We start from the raw sequence: 17,602 nt of genomic DNA, 5'->3' as shown, positions 1-17,602 counted from the left end.
GTTGGGTTAGTATTAGATGTAATTACGTAACTCGTGGTTACAAGATGTCAATAAGTTTTGTGTTTATATAAAACACAGATAAGAATATAAGATTATACCTTGAACATTTTCACAAAGAAGAAAACCATAGATTCTTGTCCAAACGAAGCTACTTGTATCTAGATTCAGCTGGTTTTGCAAACAACCCTTCTTTTTTTTTTTTTGAAAAACCATGACCCAAATTCTATTCATTAGTAAATTTGTTTTTAATACAAAGCGTTGGTTTAACATTCTAAAAATGAAATTCAGTGTTCCTGAGGAAGCCGTTTTTGTGTGTGTAAATTTATATGGTTAAAAAATGTGATTAAATTTAATATTTGTGTGCATTTTCAATTCAGTAAACATGTTTTTTTTATGTATTTGAACTATGAACATGCAATCAATGAAAAAAATATCTGAAGATGCTCCTACATCTCAAATCATATACAAACCCATCTTAATTAATTAGTATGTAATAAAACATTCAACCACATGCAGTGGCATCTTATCCGTTCTGCTCTCTATGACATATAAGAAAATTTATGGCATCCTAGATAATTTGGGATTCTCAAACATTAGTAATTATAAAAGCACAATTCAACACTTTTTACCAAACATAAAGCAAAGAATCATTGACCAATGTATCCAAGAGCAATCATCAAAAATTTTTAGTTCAGAAAAACTTTCATTTTTTCAAAAATTATATATGAGAAAAAGAACGTCCTTATGCTGATATACTCAGGAAAAGATCTGAGAGATCCTCTATTAGTAGAATAAGATTAAGTGCACATAAACTTGCAATAGAAAGTGGTAGATATAATGTCACATTTAGGAATGAAAGATATTGTAATGCTTGTAAAACTGGTGCAATTGAAGATAAAACTCATTTTCTTTTTCAATGTAAAGCCTATTCTCATCTAAGGAACAGCTATTTTAGTAATTTTTATAAGATAAGTGAAATGAATATTGCCAATAACTTGGACAAAGAAAGATACATTTTACATGTATGTTTAAATAGTGAAAAACATACTATTTTAAAAATTACTGTTAAATTCATTAATGACTGCTTTGAACACAGATGTCAATTAGTCTAAGGAAATGTTAAACTGATCTATATAGATCAGTAAAAATATATATACTGTACATGCAATTATTGTAAACATACAATGATGTTCCTATATATCCATTGGGCCTTTGCCAATTATTGTAATTGTGTTTGTGCCAATAAAATATTTGTATTTGTATAATTACATGTGTATATAAATAACAAATAATACACAAGGTGCATTATTTATATGGTCTATTATATGTATACATTCTACACAGAATAGATCTATATGATCTGCAAAATTATCATAACTAATTTTAGTAATTGGTCATAAGTTTTAATTGAAAATCTAATTTATTTCAGTTACTTGCAAGAGTGACATAAGGATACCGGATATGTAAACAATTGAAGAGTAAAAACAAGCTCAAACATCTGCAGTATGTTTACTATTCCCATAAACTGCTGTAAGATTAAACATCATGCAGATACAAAGACACAGTATTTAGGAGATTTGAAAATTTGTTATTTCACAAAAATTACTTGTAATATCTATTATGTAATACAAATAAGCTTAAACATGCATGGCAAATTTGCAGGCCATTACTGTCACCAAGATTATTCATGTACCTGACCAGCATATATAGTGTTACAGTATAACTGGCTACAGCCTTTTGGAGAAAATTATCATAATAGCTTTTAAAAATGAACTGTCAGGATTGTACATACATTAAGAATTATAGGGCTTGCTTTATACTCATGAAAGTTGTTTTGCTGTGCTACTTTACAATTCTTATTTTAAAAAAAAAATGAAAATCAACCAGATTGGAATATGATTCATGTACATGCATTTTACATTTAAGAAATATACATATATGCCTCAATATATTAGATGTTTAGTCATGAATTCAGATATACGATAAATAGAATTCTCAATCTGATTGTGTTTAAACTTAAAACATGCTTATTGAATCTCTCTGAATAGGAAACAAGCATTCCAGTTGGATGTACATGATAGATATGTAAACTGTTGACAGACGGGTTGCACTCGTATAACTGTCTGCATGTTTATATTTATAGCATTATGCTATATCAAATATACCATACCAATATATGGTTGTGATTGCACTGCTTTTTATCATTAAACATAACTTAGAATTCTTGAAACTACCGGTACTATTTTAATGCATTATTTTAATTTTTTTTTAAATTTGGAATTAAATCTTTCACCAGTATAACACCCCCCCCCCCCAATCTTCACTACTATGGCATCTTTTGATTGAAAATTTTGTTCCTGCAAAATGGTACCACCAATCAATACACTTGTTTTTTAATCACACTTGTTTTCAAAGAAATTGTGAGTCTCTGATCAAATCCTATGCGTACCAATGGAAGGTTTTTTTATTTCTAGGATAACAATTTCATTTCAGTATGTGCAACCGCTGCAAAGAAATAAATGAAAACTGCAAATAATTGGAATTTTTATAAGGCCAAGGAGCACAGCACTGTCAAAAATTGCTCGATCATACCTAAAACTGAACTTCACAAAAATATTCTATGATAAACCTGCATACCGAATTTCATTTCAGATGTGCAACCCATGCAAAGAAAATTTTTAAAAAAATGCACTATGGTACACAAAACCAAACCTAATTGACATAGATATTCTGATAAATCTGTATACCCATTTCAGTATATGCAACCTCTGAAAGGGAGCGTGAAAAATTAATTTCAACAACGTTATATACCTTTAAACAAATGTGCTAAGCAGATCTTAAAGCTTGTGAAATTTAGGTACCAGTAGTCATTTACTACTGTGCATCCTATGACTGACCTACCAGGGTTGATAAACAATGTAGGGTGGACTACCACCATGGTCAAAATTGAATAAGTATATAAAACACTATCAGATATATAGGATGTTTGAATATTGAACAGACATCAGACACATCTCCCCATTCAGAACACAGCACAGTTGGTCCACCTTAGATTTCACCCTTTGTTTAACCCTGTAGGTAAAATGGTAAACAAGTTTACTATTCTACAGTATTATCAGGTAAACAAAGATATAAATTTATAGGGGGAGTACTTAACCAATCCTCCATATTCCTAAGCAGTACCTTTAAAAAACAATAACACATTTCTTATCTCATTTTGGGATAAATATTTTATTAATCCATTGATAAAACAATCCTACTTCATTAATGAACTGGCTTAAAGCATATCATTGATCTTGGTGTTGTTCACTTATCAATATTTCAATATTTACATTATCATCCATAAACAAATAAAACATACCAATGTTGTGACAGGAAATTAAACAGTGGACATCCTACAAGCAAGTTAACAAACAAATCCACTAACTTCCACAAAGAGTCTAATGATAAGCATGAAGATATAGGTACAAGAATTAGAGAAAATGCCTGAGACTAGCATGTACAAATTGCATAATCAAAACAATGAGTAACATCTGTGCAAAGTTATTTTGGCTGTAAAGCTGTTACATCAAATTAGCTATTGTGAATTCCTCCTAGAAATGCGCAGTATATAATGCACATCCAGTTAATCAAATGCATGAAAAAGTAGATTTACAAGCTTCAACATTTTAGAGCAGTTATCTTTACATGTATAAGTATTTGTATGAAGATTAAAAGTGTTTACATGATTTTAAGTTAATACTTGCACACATGAGATTCTTTTGCCAAAAATGGTTGCACCCTGTGACCCATTAAGACTATAAATAGTACCATCTAAGGAGTCACCCAGACACGGCATGTAAAACAATACATGTATAATATCACGACTAGCTAGACAACTGGCTATTCTGACCCTCATTTTCATATGATATGTTTACGACATGCTTATTTCTACAGCTTAATACAAAAGCACCTCTGTCAAAACACAAATATTCTTAAACATGTGATTGAAGTTCATTCTTGACCTCTAACTGTGACAGACATATCCATTATCATCAAGAAAGATTTGGCACTAAAATGAAAATTTATTACTGTTTTCCAAAATTTGACATATCACATTTCTGCTGAACTCCAGGCACGGAAGGAGGTGGTTAAGGTCCAGTGACTGTGGATGGGAGGATCTAAGATTTTGACGGAGAACTTTATCGGGTGTGTTTCTTGCAGTAGGGTTTGCCGCCTTTAGCAAAGAATGGTTGACCTTCTAGATTAACACCACAGGTCTATGAAAAAAAAAAGAAATGAAAAGAGAAAATTTATTAGAATACATTGTATTTAAATAACAGGAGCTCACAATATGAGTCAACCAGTATATACACACTAAAAAGAGAAACTCTTTGTAAAATCAAGATTGTCTCCCCCTTGTACATCGTACATATTATAAAATCAAATATCCAAATAAATTCAATCTGTATGAGCAGTTGTAAAGCATCAACTGTCCCAATTGGGTTTATACCGGCACTCATATTAAAATTTGGTACCTTTCAAATTCATTCCTCAATTGGTTAACATTGCTGGTTATTTACTTATAATGGTACCCTCCATTTTCCTTTTTTCCTACTTTACTCATAAAATTTGAATTGGAAAAAGAAATCTACTCCATGTATTCCAATGACAAGTAAAATGCTTTATGGGTGTCAAAATGAGAGGAAACGAGCCCATGCACACCAAAGTTTGGCCTTTGATTCACTCACCGAGCAGTTGAAACATTCTGAGTGGAAGTTGTTGCCCATGGCCTCCACCCAGTGGTCCCCGGGCTCGATGGGGAAGTCGCACCCCTTGCACATGGTCTGGAACATCTGCCTCCAGTCTACAATGAGAGCAGCACATTTATGCAGTTCTAAGACAACAGAGATATTTCTTACATTTAATTCAAAGGTAAGAATGCCATTATAATACTGGTAAACTGAGAGCTTTAAAGATGCCTGATTAGAAGATTACCTCTACCATTTTTATAGAAAGTAAAAATAAACTTTACAAAAAATGATAATAATAAAATTGATTTTAGGTGCAAGTAAAAGTCTAGTAAATAAATTCACAATAAATGGGATTTAATTAATTAAATGATGCATACTTTTCAAGATACTTCATATTAATTCAAAAATGCAAACTTAGTATGTACTGCCCAATTTACCAAGAATAAAGACTTGAGAGATCTTCAAATTATTCAATGTTGGTATTGGGTGATGTATTTTCTGCCCTCATCACATTTTTTTGAATGGAGTAGGTTGGTTTGTCTCCCTTGAGAAGTGATAGCTACTTCTGCTGAATGTATTGAAGTGGCTTGTTCTAGATAAATGTAAGCTGAACTCTCAGCTTATGAAAACTGCCACTATTTAGCATTTATGAATATTTTCTCACTATATATAACTGTGCCAGGCACCATCACATCCGTCAAGGGGTCACATGATAGTCAATCCCAGTCAACATTTGTACATCAAGCTCAGTATGTACCAGCAAAATGTCAACCATCTATGTACTCGACTGGTACAAATCCTAGTACTGTACCAACTTACCATTTTCACAGTACGGGTTGCCATCCTCCAAGTGGAACTGGTTACCGCCGATTGGCTGCTTACACTGGTAGCAGATGAAGCAGACAGGGTGGTAGGTCTTCTGCAGAGCGTTAACACACTCCTGAAGTGATCAAAGAAAATAACTGTCATTGAATGGCTTCATTAAACAAACTACTTCATTTCAATACTTTTTAGAAATCTCTAACCCCAATCAGACAATAATCATGCAAGAATGATCTTTAAATCTATCAAACCAATAATCATGTTTACTAACGCACTTTTACGCAGAGGCTTGACCTACCCCAACAATTGGTTTTCCACACTTGGTACAAGTTGGTGCAAAGTATTGTTCATAGTCCTTTTCACAGTACAAGAAGCCTCCCTCTTCTACGAAACCAATATCCAGCAGTTTCTGTCCACACCGCGGGTTCTGACAGACAAAGTGGTCAGGGCACCAGGTCTTACCCAGAGCTACCACAAAAGGCCCTCTGAAACATAACAACACAAGTTAACTCTTTTCTAAAGATTTATGTACTCAGGCCCCAGGAACAGACTTATGTCAATTTATCTTGATTTATTTTTCAACAAAAATGTTTGTATACCCGGTACATGTACATGTACTTGCAAATTAGTAAATTTAGAAACATTTACAAACACTCAACAAAAACTTCATTTTACTTTCGAAACTTATTCATACAGACTTTGTCAATTTAAAATTCAACTTAAGTTTATTCTTAGTTTATTGGGATTTAATCAGACAGTGATGATAGCTATACCTGATTGAGATGCTACAGGAAGAACAGACGGGAATTCTTGTGATTCCTGGCACTGAATCACCGCTCTTGAAAATAGTTGCTTCACCCTTCTTGGCTCTAACTGCATTGACTCCAGTTGGGTTCCTTGGAGGGCCCATTTTGGGGCCTCCTGGAGCAGCAGGGGCAGGGGGCTGAACATTGGGGGTGAAAGGCTTGGCAGTAGGGGCTGCTGGGGGAGTCCACACCCCTGGCTTAGGCGCCGAAGATTGAGCTTGAGGAAGAAAAATATGCTGTGATAATTACAGATCATAGTTTTGCTACTCAAGGCCATAGATTTAAAATATGCATTTCTGAAAATGACTGACAAGGGCAAATGAGCCTAGATCCACATATATTGAATGAAAATTATGATACTTAAAGCATCAAGAAAAATAAGGGAGACGGCTAAAATAGGTTGTGCCTATCGCTTATGTTAAATTAAATACTGTTTATATAGATAAATCAAGAAAAATTCAATCAAACTGAGTATACATTTATATATATCATAGATACAATAAGTTAGATGATCTGTTTATCAAACTATTCAATGCAGTTTTTGGAAGATTTTCATGAAAGCTATAGTATTCTCAGAGACAGAGGTTCAGATGATATACACAGTTAGCTGCCCTAACCTGGTGCTGGGGGAGCCTTAGGTGTAGAGGGCTGGTCCCTGAATAAATAAAAAAATTAAAAAATCAAAATTCCAGAATTTCATGACAAATAATAAAGGGAATAAACCATACTTTTTATTAAATTATCCTTGAAATGCCCATTTAAGAACTGAAGTTTTTTTTAATTTATCATTACAAAGATTACAACTTTTGTATCATGAATTCAAGAGCTCAAAAAATTCAACATTTATTTAATCGATTTTTGATGGATTACATGCAGGTGAATAAACACACAACATCTGGGTAACTTTTAACGGTAAATACACAACAGGCAATTATCATATTCGTCTCATGCTTTAGCTCCAACCAATTTGTAGAATTTCTAGTCTGTGCCAGAAAATAGTTTAATGTATGTATTTCGAACAAGAACATGTCTATAAATGTCATTAAAATGTTTCATAAATTTTCATGAATCTTTAACTTCTTCTCTGTGTTTCGAAATGCCAGTGGCACAGACCAGACTATGTACTAGATTCTTTACCCAGCTCCCAATTTCTCTTGGAGCATTTTAAAAGTTCTGGAATGAGTAGGTTTGTAATCATCTTCTTGCTTGGGTGGGCTGGGGGTCTCTTGTTCATGCACCATTTTGAATGTTTCTGAGGGACGATACACAACCTTCCCCTGAGCGTCGACCGTCTGTTCCTCCTCTTGCTCGTCCCCAGTCCTGAAACATGCATGCAGGGCTCTAATCCTACTTTCTCATGCAGAGCATTCATACACAGGTTTATTACATAATAAGGTATTTAAAATAAACACTCATGAATAAAAAACAAAAAATTGACACTTCAGATCAATGGGTGCAGACTGAGAAGAAGACATAATTGACAAAACTTTTAACACAAGCACCTGCTCTTAACATTCATTGTTAGATGCTGGCGCAGGTGATACTTGAAATATTTTTCCTAAGTGTCCCCCAATTTGAAACTTCCTGACTAACCCTATTAAGATTTTGTGTCAGACAGCACATTTTTTGTTAGAGATTGCTGGGTTCAAAAGGCCAATAACATGGCTATTTAATCTTTACAATTCGCAACACTAAATCCATGTTGATATTTCATTAACAGTGTCAATAAAGACTGACAGGTGAATCTATCCCTGTTATTAAAGGCTAAGTGATATAAGTTTAGTCACAAAAATATCAGCCAAGTAAAGGCAACATCACTCCTTGTGAACTTCCCTGCCTGGTACTAAAAACAAATTGCTACATTCCAAATGAAGCGTTTTGACCAAAAACTTATAATATCTGCGAAAAAAAAAAGTGACAGAATTTTTTCTCATCAGATTGGTTGCCATGACTGCCAGGAAGGTAATCCATTAAATGTAAAAAAAAATAAAAAAAATAGAAAAATTACAAAATACTCAAAGATTGTGCTTCAAGCAGACCCATGGAGAAAAAACATCAATCTACATGCAAAAATTCTATAATTCCCAAGAAACTGGACCATCTTTTCAAACATGCTGCATAATACTGGTAAAACAAAATGAAAACTGAAACACAATATTCATCAAACTCCAGGATGATGCAAACTCCAAGGAACTCATTTCAGAAAGGGCTATATCTGACCCCAATACACTTTGACATTGTACAGCAGTGAATGAAATAAATTTAATTAAACAGCTTAATTCTAGTTCATTATCATTCTAGTGAGAGTAAAATTTTGAATGTGTGAATCAATATTTTTAAAGTATTTCAGGAATGTTGATGAAGTGTTTACATACAATGTTTTTCTAATCTATTTCTCATTTATCTGCACTTGTTGGTGGTACGTGTATGCATAACATCAGAAATTAATAACAAAACTTTTGCAATCTCACAAAAATGGTCAAAATCCTTCACTTTTCTAGAAGTCTGCTAATTTGGAAGCATAAAGCACAGTTTAATACATGAACAAGCAAATTTCTTGGGGTTTGTTTTTTTATTGTTTTTTTTTTTTTTAATTTCTTCTTTTTTGGGGGGGGGGGGGGGAGGGGGGGAGGCATATATAGATATAGTCAATTCTAAAATTTCAACTTTTTACTTTTATATTGGAGTACATGTATAACCTTATGTCCTTATGTGAACATTTGATGATAAATTTATGGTAGTACATTGTCAAAGTCAACTTTGTATGGGGGCCATCTTCTATAGCACCTTCCCTACAAAATGGTCCCTCTAACAAGCAGAAGACATGTTACCTCCATGGAGGACTTGGCTCAGGCTTAGCAGGGATATCTGTAAACAAAATGACTGAGGTCAACATTTCTGTCAAAAACCCAAACCAGGCCTTCCACCCTGTGACAGTCTACCTTCCCTTCCCCTAAACTCTAGGGGACAAGACATTAGTTTCCACCTGTCTTTGAAAGTCTTGTTAATTCGTAACTATAAAAAGGCTACAGAAGAACTGAAATCATGCAAAAGATGAACAATAAATATAAAAAGCCTGGAAAAAGCTGTCAGGATTCTAACTGAGGGTTTGTCATTGTCTGTAGAAAATACACACCTTGCCATCTTTAACGCACTATTGGTACTTTCCTCTGAATACATTCCTTGTGGGGTATTGAACTGCCGGGGTTTGGAGTTAAAGTTGTTCTGGGTTGTGCTGGGTGAGACACTCCGAACCACTTGGCCAGGAGAAGGTCGCAGGGTTTTAGGTGGCTCTGAAAATTGTGGGGTGTTATGAAGTCTCTACAGCATGCATGATCTCAAATAGCAAACATGAACAATTTGCACAAGAAGTGTTTTAATTTGTTAGTATTCACACTGGATTTTTAACTTTTGATACCTAATTGATCAAGTTTCTAACATATTTCAGCAAATATTTCAAACTTCAAATGAAATCTGGACTAGAAAAATTAGATACCAGTTGATGAACCTACACTTTGCACATGCCAGTTTAAACTTGAATGACTCATAATTCTGCCACTAAATGCAGTTACATGTAAGGACATATGATGTCATCCCTAGTTATTCCCTACTATATAAAAGCACAGATGACATTTAACTATTTACAAAAACTTGATGAGGCATTTCCTATCAAATTTTAATACTGATAAGTTTACTGATTAGAAAAGTCGGCTTTGTGATATAAGTAATTGAAATGTTCAATAAATGTAAAAAATAAAAGCAAAAGTTTGGTATACCAACCAACCAAATTTAAATAAGTAAGACAAACCATCTGAACTGGAAAGAGCCTCAAACCATTGAATTCTTCACATAGTTCAGTGAAATTGATCATTTGTTTTAAAATGACTTGGTGGTTTTAGAGCTCTGTCTATCACTAAGGCGTAATTTTTCAATATTATGTAACCAAAGTTTTTCAACTTTGCCATCTAATTATTCATTTTACTTTCTTGGTTATACACCAAACAAAGGCACAATTTATTAAACAGAGGATTTTCAACTTTGCTTCTAAATGTTTTGGCAATACACCAAACAGCAGTTCAGGTTTTTTTTGAGAAACAACTCATGCATTTCACAACAGGAAAAGTTAAAATGCAGTTCACTTACAATTCATGCAATTGAGCCAATTACAGATAGAAGTATTTTAATTATATTACATGAATAATTAATACTCCAATACTTTATTTTATACAATTTTGTCACATAATTTTCTTGCAATTCATTTACATGTACTTCAACAATTTTTCATAATAGCAACAATGCACAAAACAGCTATTTCCTTTTTCTATTTCCTCTTACTCTGGTACCAAGTGAAAGGGCTTGAGACCTTACTTCCTTCCATCATACATAGTTGAGATATTTTCACATCTTCATTAAAAAGTTGAATTTGAGAAATTCTCTTATACACAAGTGCTTATATATATATATTGTTGGCCCATTTACATCAAAATATTTTCGCATGCTTGATTCCATCGTTTATTTTATCTAGTTTTGATTTTCTTTCTGTTTGGATGAACTCACCTTGTCCACTGTCCATCATGCCTTGGAGGAATTTGAAGGAGCGTGACTGATGCTGGGCAAATGTTGGTTTCTCCTCATTGTCCGCATACTTCTGGGCAGCTGAGTAAAACCCTGGCCCCTGGGTCTGAGCAGGAGGGGGAGGGGGTGGGGTGGCTGAGTAGAACCCTGGCCCCTGGCCCTGCATGGGAGGGGGAGGGGGAGGGGCAGCCGGCACCGCCGCAGGCTTCCTGCACATTACAGAAAACATCAATAAAAATTCATCACATTTACACTCAAAAATTGCCATGATGGTCATTAAAAACACTTTTTGTGTATTTGTTTAATGTTATGAAAAACAAAGTCTGTAAAATTTAGGATTTACTTACGGGGCAAAGGAGAGTTGACTAGTTTGCTGTGTGACAGCGTCCACATCGGGCCTGGGTGCAGGGGATCCAAAGGGCTTTGCAGCAGTATTGTAGTTCTGTAAAACGATGGCTAAATGTACATGGGACACAATATATGTCCACCAACTCATATTGATTCAATTACTTTTGTGCCAGTATCTTAATTAAAATTTAACACCTGCATATTATTACAAGGAGATCTTAAAAGATTTACTTTATTTTGATAAAAGCGTATGCCTTTGATTGATTAGTGGGAGTATTTTTCTTCAGATATTGGGCTTGAGAAGTTCATTCAAGTTACTTGCTTATATATGTAAAAACATAGGAGATGTATTTTTTCATATATATTGTATATTTTTCTTTGTATTTTTGTGTCTTTTCCCACAAAATTGGTATCATATATAATAATTATTTTAAAAAATCAAAACAACAAACTTAAATTTTGAGTGCAAAGTGATTTTCATCATAACAACACATATAAAAGTGTCAGATGGTGTATTGTCAAACACAAACTAATCCCTTACATTTTTGAAAATAGGAAATTGAATAGCCTGCAAAGAGGATTGAAATATAACATTCGATTACATCATTGAATACGGACAACTCCATCAAAAACACCCTTCCTGAACCAAACTCATTGAAAATGACTCAGCCTCATGCTGTCAACAATGCCTACTTCTCTTTTCATACAAAAAAAACCATGTAATATCAAATTTAAAAGAGGTCGTTTAATTGAAGTTTAGGAAGTTGTAAACTCTTCTCTAACAGACCCTTGTCTGTCTCAAGAAGCAAAGCAGTTTATATTTCACAAATATGTAGTAAACAATAAACGCTGGCTCAACAGATTCCCTGTGTAAATTTTTGTGGTGTAATTGAACCCGCTATCAATACACAAGCAGACACTGTTGACTTGGCTGAGCTGGGTTATAAAACCCCTTCCTTTTCCCTGTCACCTTACACCACCTTACGACCCCCGGTATTAAATGACTCAACCCTAACCTTATCCGTCCTGGTCTTTCATCAATATAAACATGCATTAACACACTTTAATCGGTTCACATTAATTTTCAAGAAATGTCCAGTATTTGAATCAATTTCCTCTCCCCTTATCAGACTTTAAGGTGGCATGTTTACCAACATTCTTGCTATCGAGTATAACAAGAAGATATTACAGATCCCTATCGCCTTTTAGCAGGTGATTGTTTGATAGCCACTCTTACAAAGAGACTCCCAGCACCCACATTTGTTTTCTTACCTGGGAGCCCGCCTGAGGGGCACCAGAGGGGCTTGAATACGAGTTGAAGCTGGGGGTAGCGAACTTTTCATAAGTATGCTGGGGGGCTGGAGCACCTCTGAAAAATAGAAAACAAAGTAAGACATGATTTATATAAATCACTTATAGATTTATAATTTAAATCCCTTATATATCTATATAAATGACATATATCTACAGGAATTTTATAAAGAGTGATGTCTAGTATCACGGAGTATATATCATCACCAAAAACATTAAAATTACTTGATTCATATTCTTCGAGATAAGTTCTCAAAATTGAGGTAAAACCTCAGAATTTCTATGAGGAACTTTGGTGCTGGCAAGGCCAGGTAGAATTTTTAGGTCGAACAACGAAAGAAGACTAATATTTACAGATCAAAGGTTCCTCTGTTTCTAAAGTGATTTATTTGTATGGTAGTATCATGAATTCACAGTTCCATCAAGCCTTATTTTCTTTTACAAATGTCAAATGGCTCATTGTTTATGCTAATGAGTGCCTTGTTGTTTCTTATTAAAAATTCAATTGCCCTTGTCCTGGAAAATAAGTCAAACTGTTTTTGTGTTTTGTTTAAGAAACAAAATTCCTTTCACTGAATCACTGATAAAATCAAACCTCAGCAAGTATAGTGAATTCAGGTAACGAATGGCTGCTTGCTTTAAACTAACACATATTGCAGACATATTGAGCACACAGATTTATTATTTTTCAATAGATGGGGAATTCTTGCACATAAATCAAATGTCGGTTGATGTATTCACCAAATGGTGGTTGTATAACTGAGGTGGTTTAATAAAACCACGGCACCTGAATAGCAAATTGAACTATACAGTTCATTCACAGGTAACAGCGAATGCAACCTAGCTGGCTTCAGTATATTTTGCTGGGGTGTAAAACGTTTTTGGCGTGTGCGTCTGTGTGTGATTAATCAGCCACAAGAATGTTTCCCTGCTTCCCATCTAGGCCTTTATGAAATCTTATCTGATACACGTAGAAACTATGCAAGCCATAACAATATACACCTATTACACTCATGCTTTCTCAGCAGTTCCTGAATTAAAAATCCTACGTTTCTAAATAACTTGTCAAACCCAGGATAAAGAGTAAGTAATCTCACAATAGAGCTGTTTCACACAGAGAAAGAGATGGTTAATGATAGACTGTTATCTTTTCTTTCTGCTTCTGTGCAAACATTTTAATTCAAATGAGTGGGTTTGAAAACATTAAAGAAAACAATTTAAGTTTTTCTTAGACATGTTTGAGGAGCTATCTGATTAATTTCTTTGTAGGTGTAATGGCGTATGATTTTTTTCTATTTTATCCTCTGTAATGTTCAATACATGCACAGTTTGATTAAGAAATGTATCTTCATGACTGTATCAAATATAATGCTAGATCATTGATAACAAATCTGCTTTCTCAAAGAACTTGGTAAAAAGCTTTAATGTGTATCCTCATAATGCTAGCTCTCATAAACTGGGGGTTCCACTTTATCAGCTTTCCCATTATAACATGTAATAGTCTGCTTTTTCCGGCAGTTTCCACATGTTCTTGGTGTAAACCTGTGATCCTGTTACGATTGTCTATCAGGTAAACACAAGATGAACCAGCTGTCTGTCTTTTTTAGATGAGAGGGAGATATTGGCAGTGAGAGACATGATGATACTTATTGATTGGATGACCTGTAGTAATCACTAGGAGTTTACCCAAACAAAACTATATATAGCCCTCCCTGGCCCCTGTGCTCTCTGTGTAATGTAGTGATGGAGTGTGATACAGCTTCTACCCCCCTGTAGTTCATTACTGATTACACGCGTCTGATTGATTTTCATTCTACCTACGCAATCCACAATTGCCAAAATTACTGGACGTAAAAACGTACGATTTATTGACTAATGCTAAAACCCTTTAACAGATGTATGGTACTGGTATAAACAATATGGAGGTTGAGACTTAAGGTACAGGTACTTCTCCACGGAGGGGCCTTGCCTTTAACAGAGTCTGTCAGTGTACTTTAAACATTGTACTGTTTGTAAATATGTCTACTATGATGTAATACTAGAATGCACATAGACAGCTAAGATATCTAGATAAGATCGGAGACTTTACGAAGCAGAAAACAAAAATGTGAGCATGCACTCTATCTAAACATTTCAATGAGCTATATATCATTAGCCTTAATTGTTGCAAAAAGATTAAAATTCCTATATCTGTAGGTAAAGTTTTATTAGTAAGAGGCTAGTAATGATATGTCAGTTTAAAGAAGCATTCCAAAAAGAAATAGCAATTTCCAGCAACAAATAAAAGAAAAGCACAGGAATTTGAAATATTTACTGGTAGATGCCTAGTTCTTGAAAGAATAGATAGAAAATAGAAACACATTGTTTAATTCCATCATCAGAAGCTTTGAGAAAAGTGCAGCTATGCTAACTATTTCACACGTAGGTCACATAGATGTCACGACAGAAATACTGTACAACAAACATCATTTAACGGCCATGCATGTCTTGTGACTTGTGCCTCTTCATTATATCTACATTAGACATCAAACCTATCAACTAAAACTTGTCAACTCTTCAGATTTAGTATCAGGCAATTAATATCACATCAAACAAAAACAACAAGTAATTTCTCCTTCTATTACTCTAAAAACTGATTCATTCTCTTCATCAGCATTCCTGTACTTACCGATTATTGTTTGACTTTTTTTCACGGATTCTTGAATTTAAAAGAAAAATACGAGGTGACAAGATTTGAAACTAACCCTTACTCAAGTGCTTAAAGAAGCAGTAATAGGCTGAAAGCACTGTATATTTGAACTCGTGTCACTCAAACAGAGAAAGCAATGCATCCAACCCATCCAAATTGTGAACCCAAAACACTCTCCATTATCAAGAAAACTCTGAATACTGAATGAATAAAAAGATAATATACTAGTAACATTATTTGCAAACATGCAAGGCAGGAACTTTTAACCCATAACCAAATCAATATGCACAGTTTATTGCTCTTTCCTGTAGCAAACCATCCAGTAATATTTTCATATTTTATCCAGTGGTTGCACTTCTCATGAAGATCGAGGCCTAACAATTTTCACCCAACAATGGACAGACATACAAAATAGGGACATGGGGAGGAAATCCACCATGCACAGATGGGGGCGGGGTGGTATAAAAATAACTTTTGTGTCATTGACATCTCTCCCAACTCTTTACCTCTGCAGAAGGAGATCGAGTTTGTTGCCAGAGCCAATGATCAGGTCTTGGGCTTCTTTATGCTTGTGATTTGTTGTTTCCTGGCTGCCAATTTTCAGAATAATGTCCCCTTGTTGAAGTCCACACTTAGCTGCAAGACTTCCTTGATTTACCTAACAAATATAACAAGATATATGTAAAGCAAATAAATGGCATTATACTCTCTCTCTCCTCTCTCTCTCTCTCTCTCTCTCCATCTTATTTCACTTATATATGTTATAATGACCATGATATAATAATGACTTTTATCTCTTGAAAGTTTTATTGAACTCTTCGTGTCTGTATTACCATCTTCCTTCTTTATTCTTGTCCTTATAGCAAGGCTTTGGTCAATGAATTACTGGCTATGCCTGTCCACTTCTCAAAAGAGAATAAGTGTTCTGTGTATTCTATCTCATTAATACCCATCTTTTTAAAAAGATGTACCATATACTAATACTGAGCATGTTTGGCTGCATCATCAACAATATTGTTATTCATAACAGAATCTTACAGTTCTAAAAAGGTTGAAGTGATAAAATTTGATCATGGTGAATTTGAAGATTTCTCTCCCCCACAGATTCTTGGTAGAGATAGAAAAATATCTGATAACTCAAGATCGACATGATAGATACATGACTGTACATTCAAAACACACAAGTTTTGATATGTTTCTCCACTTCCCATATTCTTCGCAATCAGCATTCTGTAAGAGTTATTTTAAACGGATGCCTGGCTGAATGGTGAGTAGAGGAGATAAGAAAGGTACACAAATCCTAGCGTTCTCTGTCTGTGATTACTTTCCAGGAATACCTTGATACCTTGACAGATATTGGCAACCCATCCTCTTGCTGATGTAACAGTTTTCCTAACCATAGTAACCATTTACATATGTAGCTGTATGTCTAAGTTCTGAGCTTTCATGTACTAATGCTAAGAAACATCGAATTGTGAATGTACAGGAATTGGTATAGCACCCAACACAATTTTTTTGGCTATAGTTCTGTAGCTGAGAACAAACCCAGCAAGACAACATAACATAGATTGTCTACTTAGTTCTGAAGTAGGGAAGAAGTAAAGAAGAGGAAGAAATGTTAATGGCGTAGACTCCATAACACAGATGTTATCTGGTATTATTAATAGAGGTATTACTACTAATCAAGTTTGAAGTGGCCCTTAATCCTCCTAGAACTTGCTCTGCACAGATCCAACGCTACATGCTGTACTTTATAACAATATGACAAAAATAGTAATACATGGCAGTCAGGTGTGTCACTAACAGTATTTTTAATTAGTTCATTGCATTAGGTGACAAAAAATTAACCGTGTGGAAAGATCTATAGTCGTATAGAGAGTTCCCATCAAGAAACCGGTTGATAACTATATCCCGATCCAGGTGAAAATACTGTTAGGTCATTAGAGGAAACATCAATCTGTCAAATTGGGATTAGTCAACCGTGAAAATTTACAGGTGTGAGTGCAGGTGTAGGGTGTGTCCTTGAAGAAGAGAGATTCCTTACCTTAAGAATCGTCAAGGGAATTCCGAACTCCTTTCCTCCTTGCATTCGAAATCCCCATGGTGTTGTGGGATCCACCCGTTCTAATTTAGCCTCTAAAGTTAGAACCGACGCCATACTTTAAAAGTTCCGTTTCGGTTTAAGGTGTCAGCATGTATACACTTTTTTGGTACCCCCAATACACTTCACAGTCAATGGGCAAAGGAGCATTTGCACACGGTACAAGGGTTCCGAACGGTTTAGCTGGTGCTTTCACGTTCACGTTGTTTTTCAATGT

At 34.6% G+C, this 17,602-nt stretch overlaps 1 protein-coding gene across 5 annotated transcripts; it reads right to left on the bottom strand.

Annotated features, from left to right (window-relative positions):
• Positions 1-3,203: 3,203 nt before the first annotated feature.
• LOC105335511 (PDZ and LIM domain protein 7) lies at positions 3,204-17,602 on the bottom strand. Of its 5 annotated transcripts, XM_066065069.1 has the most exons (14): positions 17,329-17,602; positions 15,791-15,942; positions 15,264-15,293; positions 12,557-12,653; positions 11,284-11,378; positions 10,919-11,145; positions 9,498-9,654; positions 7,499-7,681; positions 6,979-7,016; positions 6,329-6,578; positions 5,854-6,040; positions 5,553-5,673; positions 4,731-4,846; positions 3,204-4,259 (listed from the first exon to the last, which is right to left on the bottom strand). In XM_066065069.1, exons 1-14 carry the CDS (start codon positions 17,440-17,442, stop codon positions 4,182-4,184), a joined length of 1,845 nt encoding a protein of 614 aa, XP_065921141.1. In that variant the 5' UTR covers positions 17,443-17,602; the 3' UTR covers positions 3,204-4,181. The 5 variants fall into 5 exon arrangements, with proteins under 5 accessions (XP_065921141.1, XP_034314657.2, XP_065921144.1 ...); XM_034458766.2 differs by lacking the exon at positions 7,499-7,681; XM_066065072.1 differs by lacking the exons at positions 7,499-7,681; positions 9,498-9,654 and adding an exon at positions 9,193-9,229 and having other exon boundaries at positions 17,329-17,601.

This window comes from Magallana gigas, chromosome 7, assembly GCF_963853765.1.
Source record: "Magallana gigas chromosome 7, xbMagGiga1.1, whole genome shotgun sequence".
In the NCBI taxonomy this organism is placed as follows: Eukaryota; Metazoa; Mollusca; class Bivalvia; order Ostreida; family Ostreidae; genus Magallana; species Magallana gigas.
This window is presented reverse-complemented; position numbering and strand designations above follow the sequence as displayed.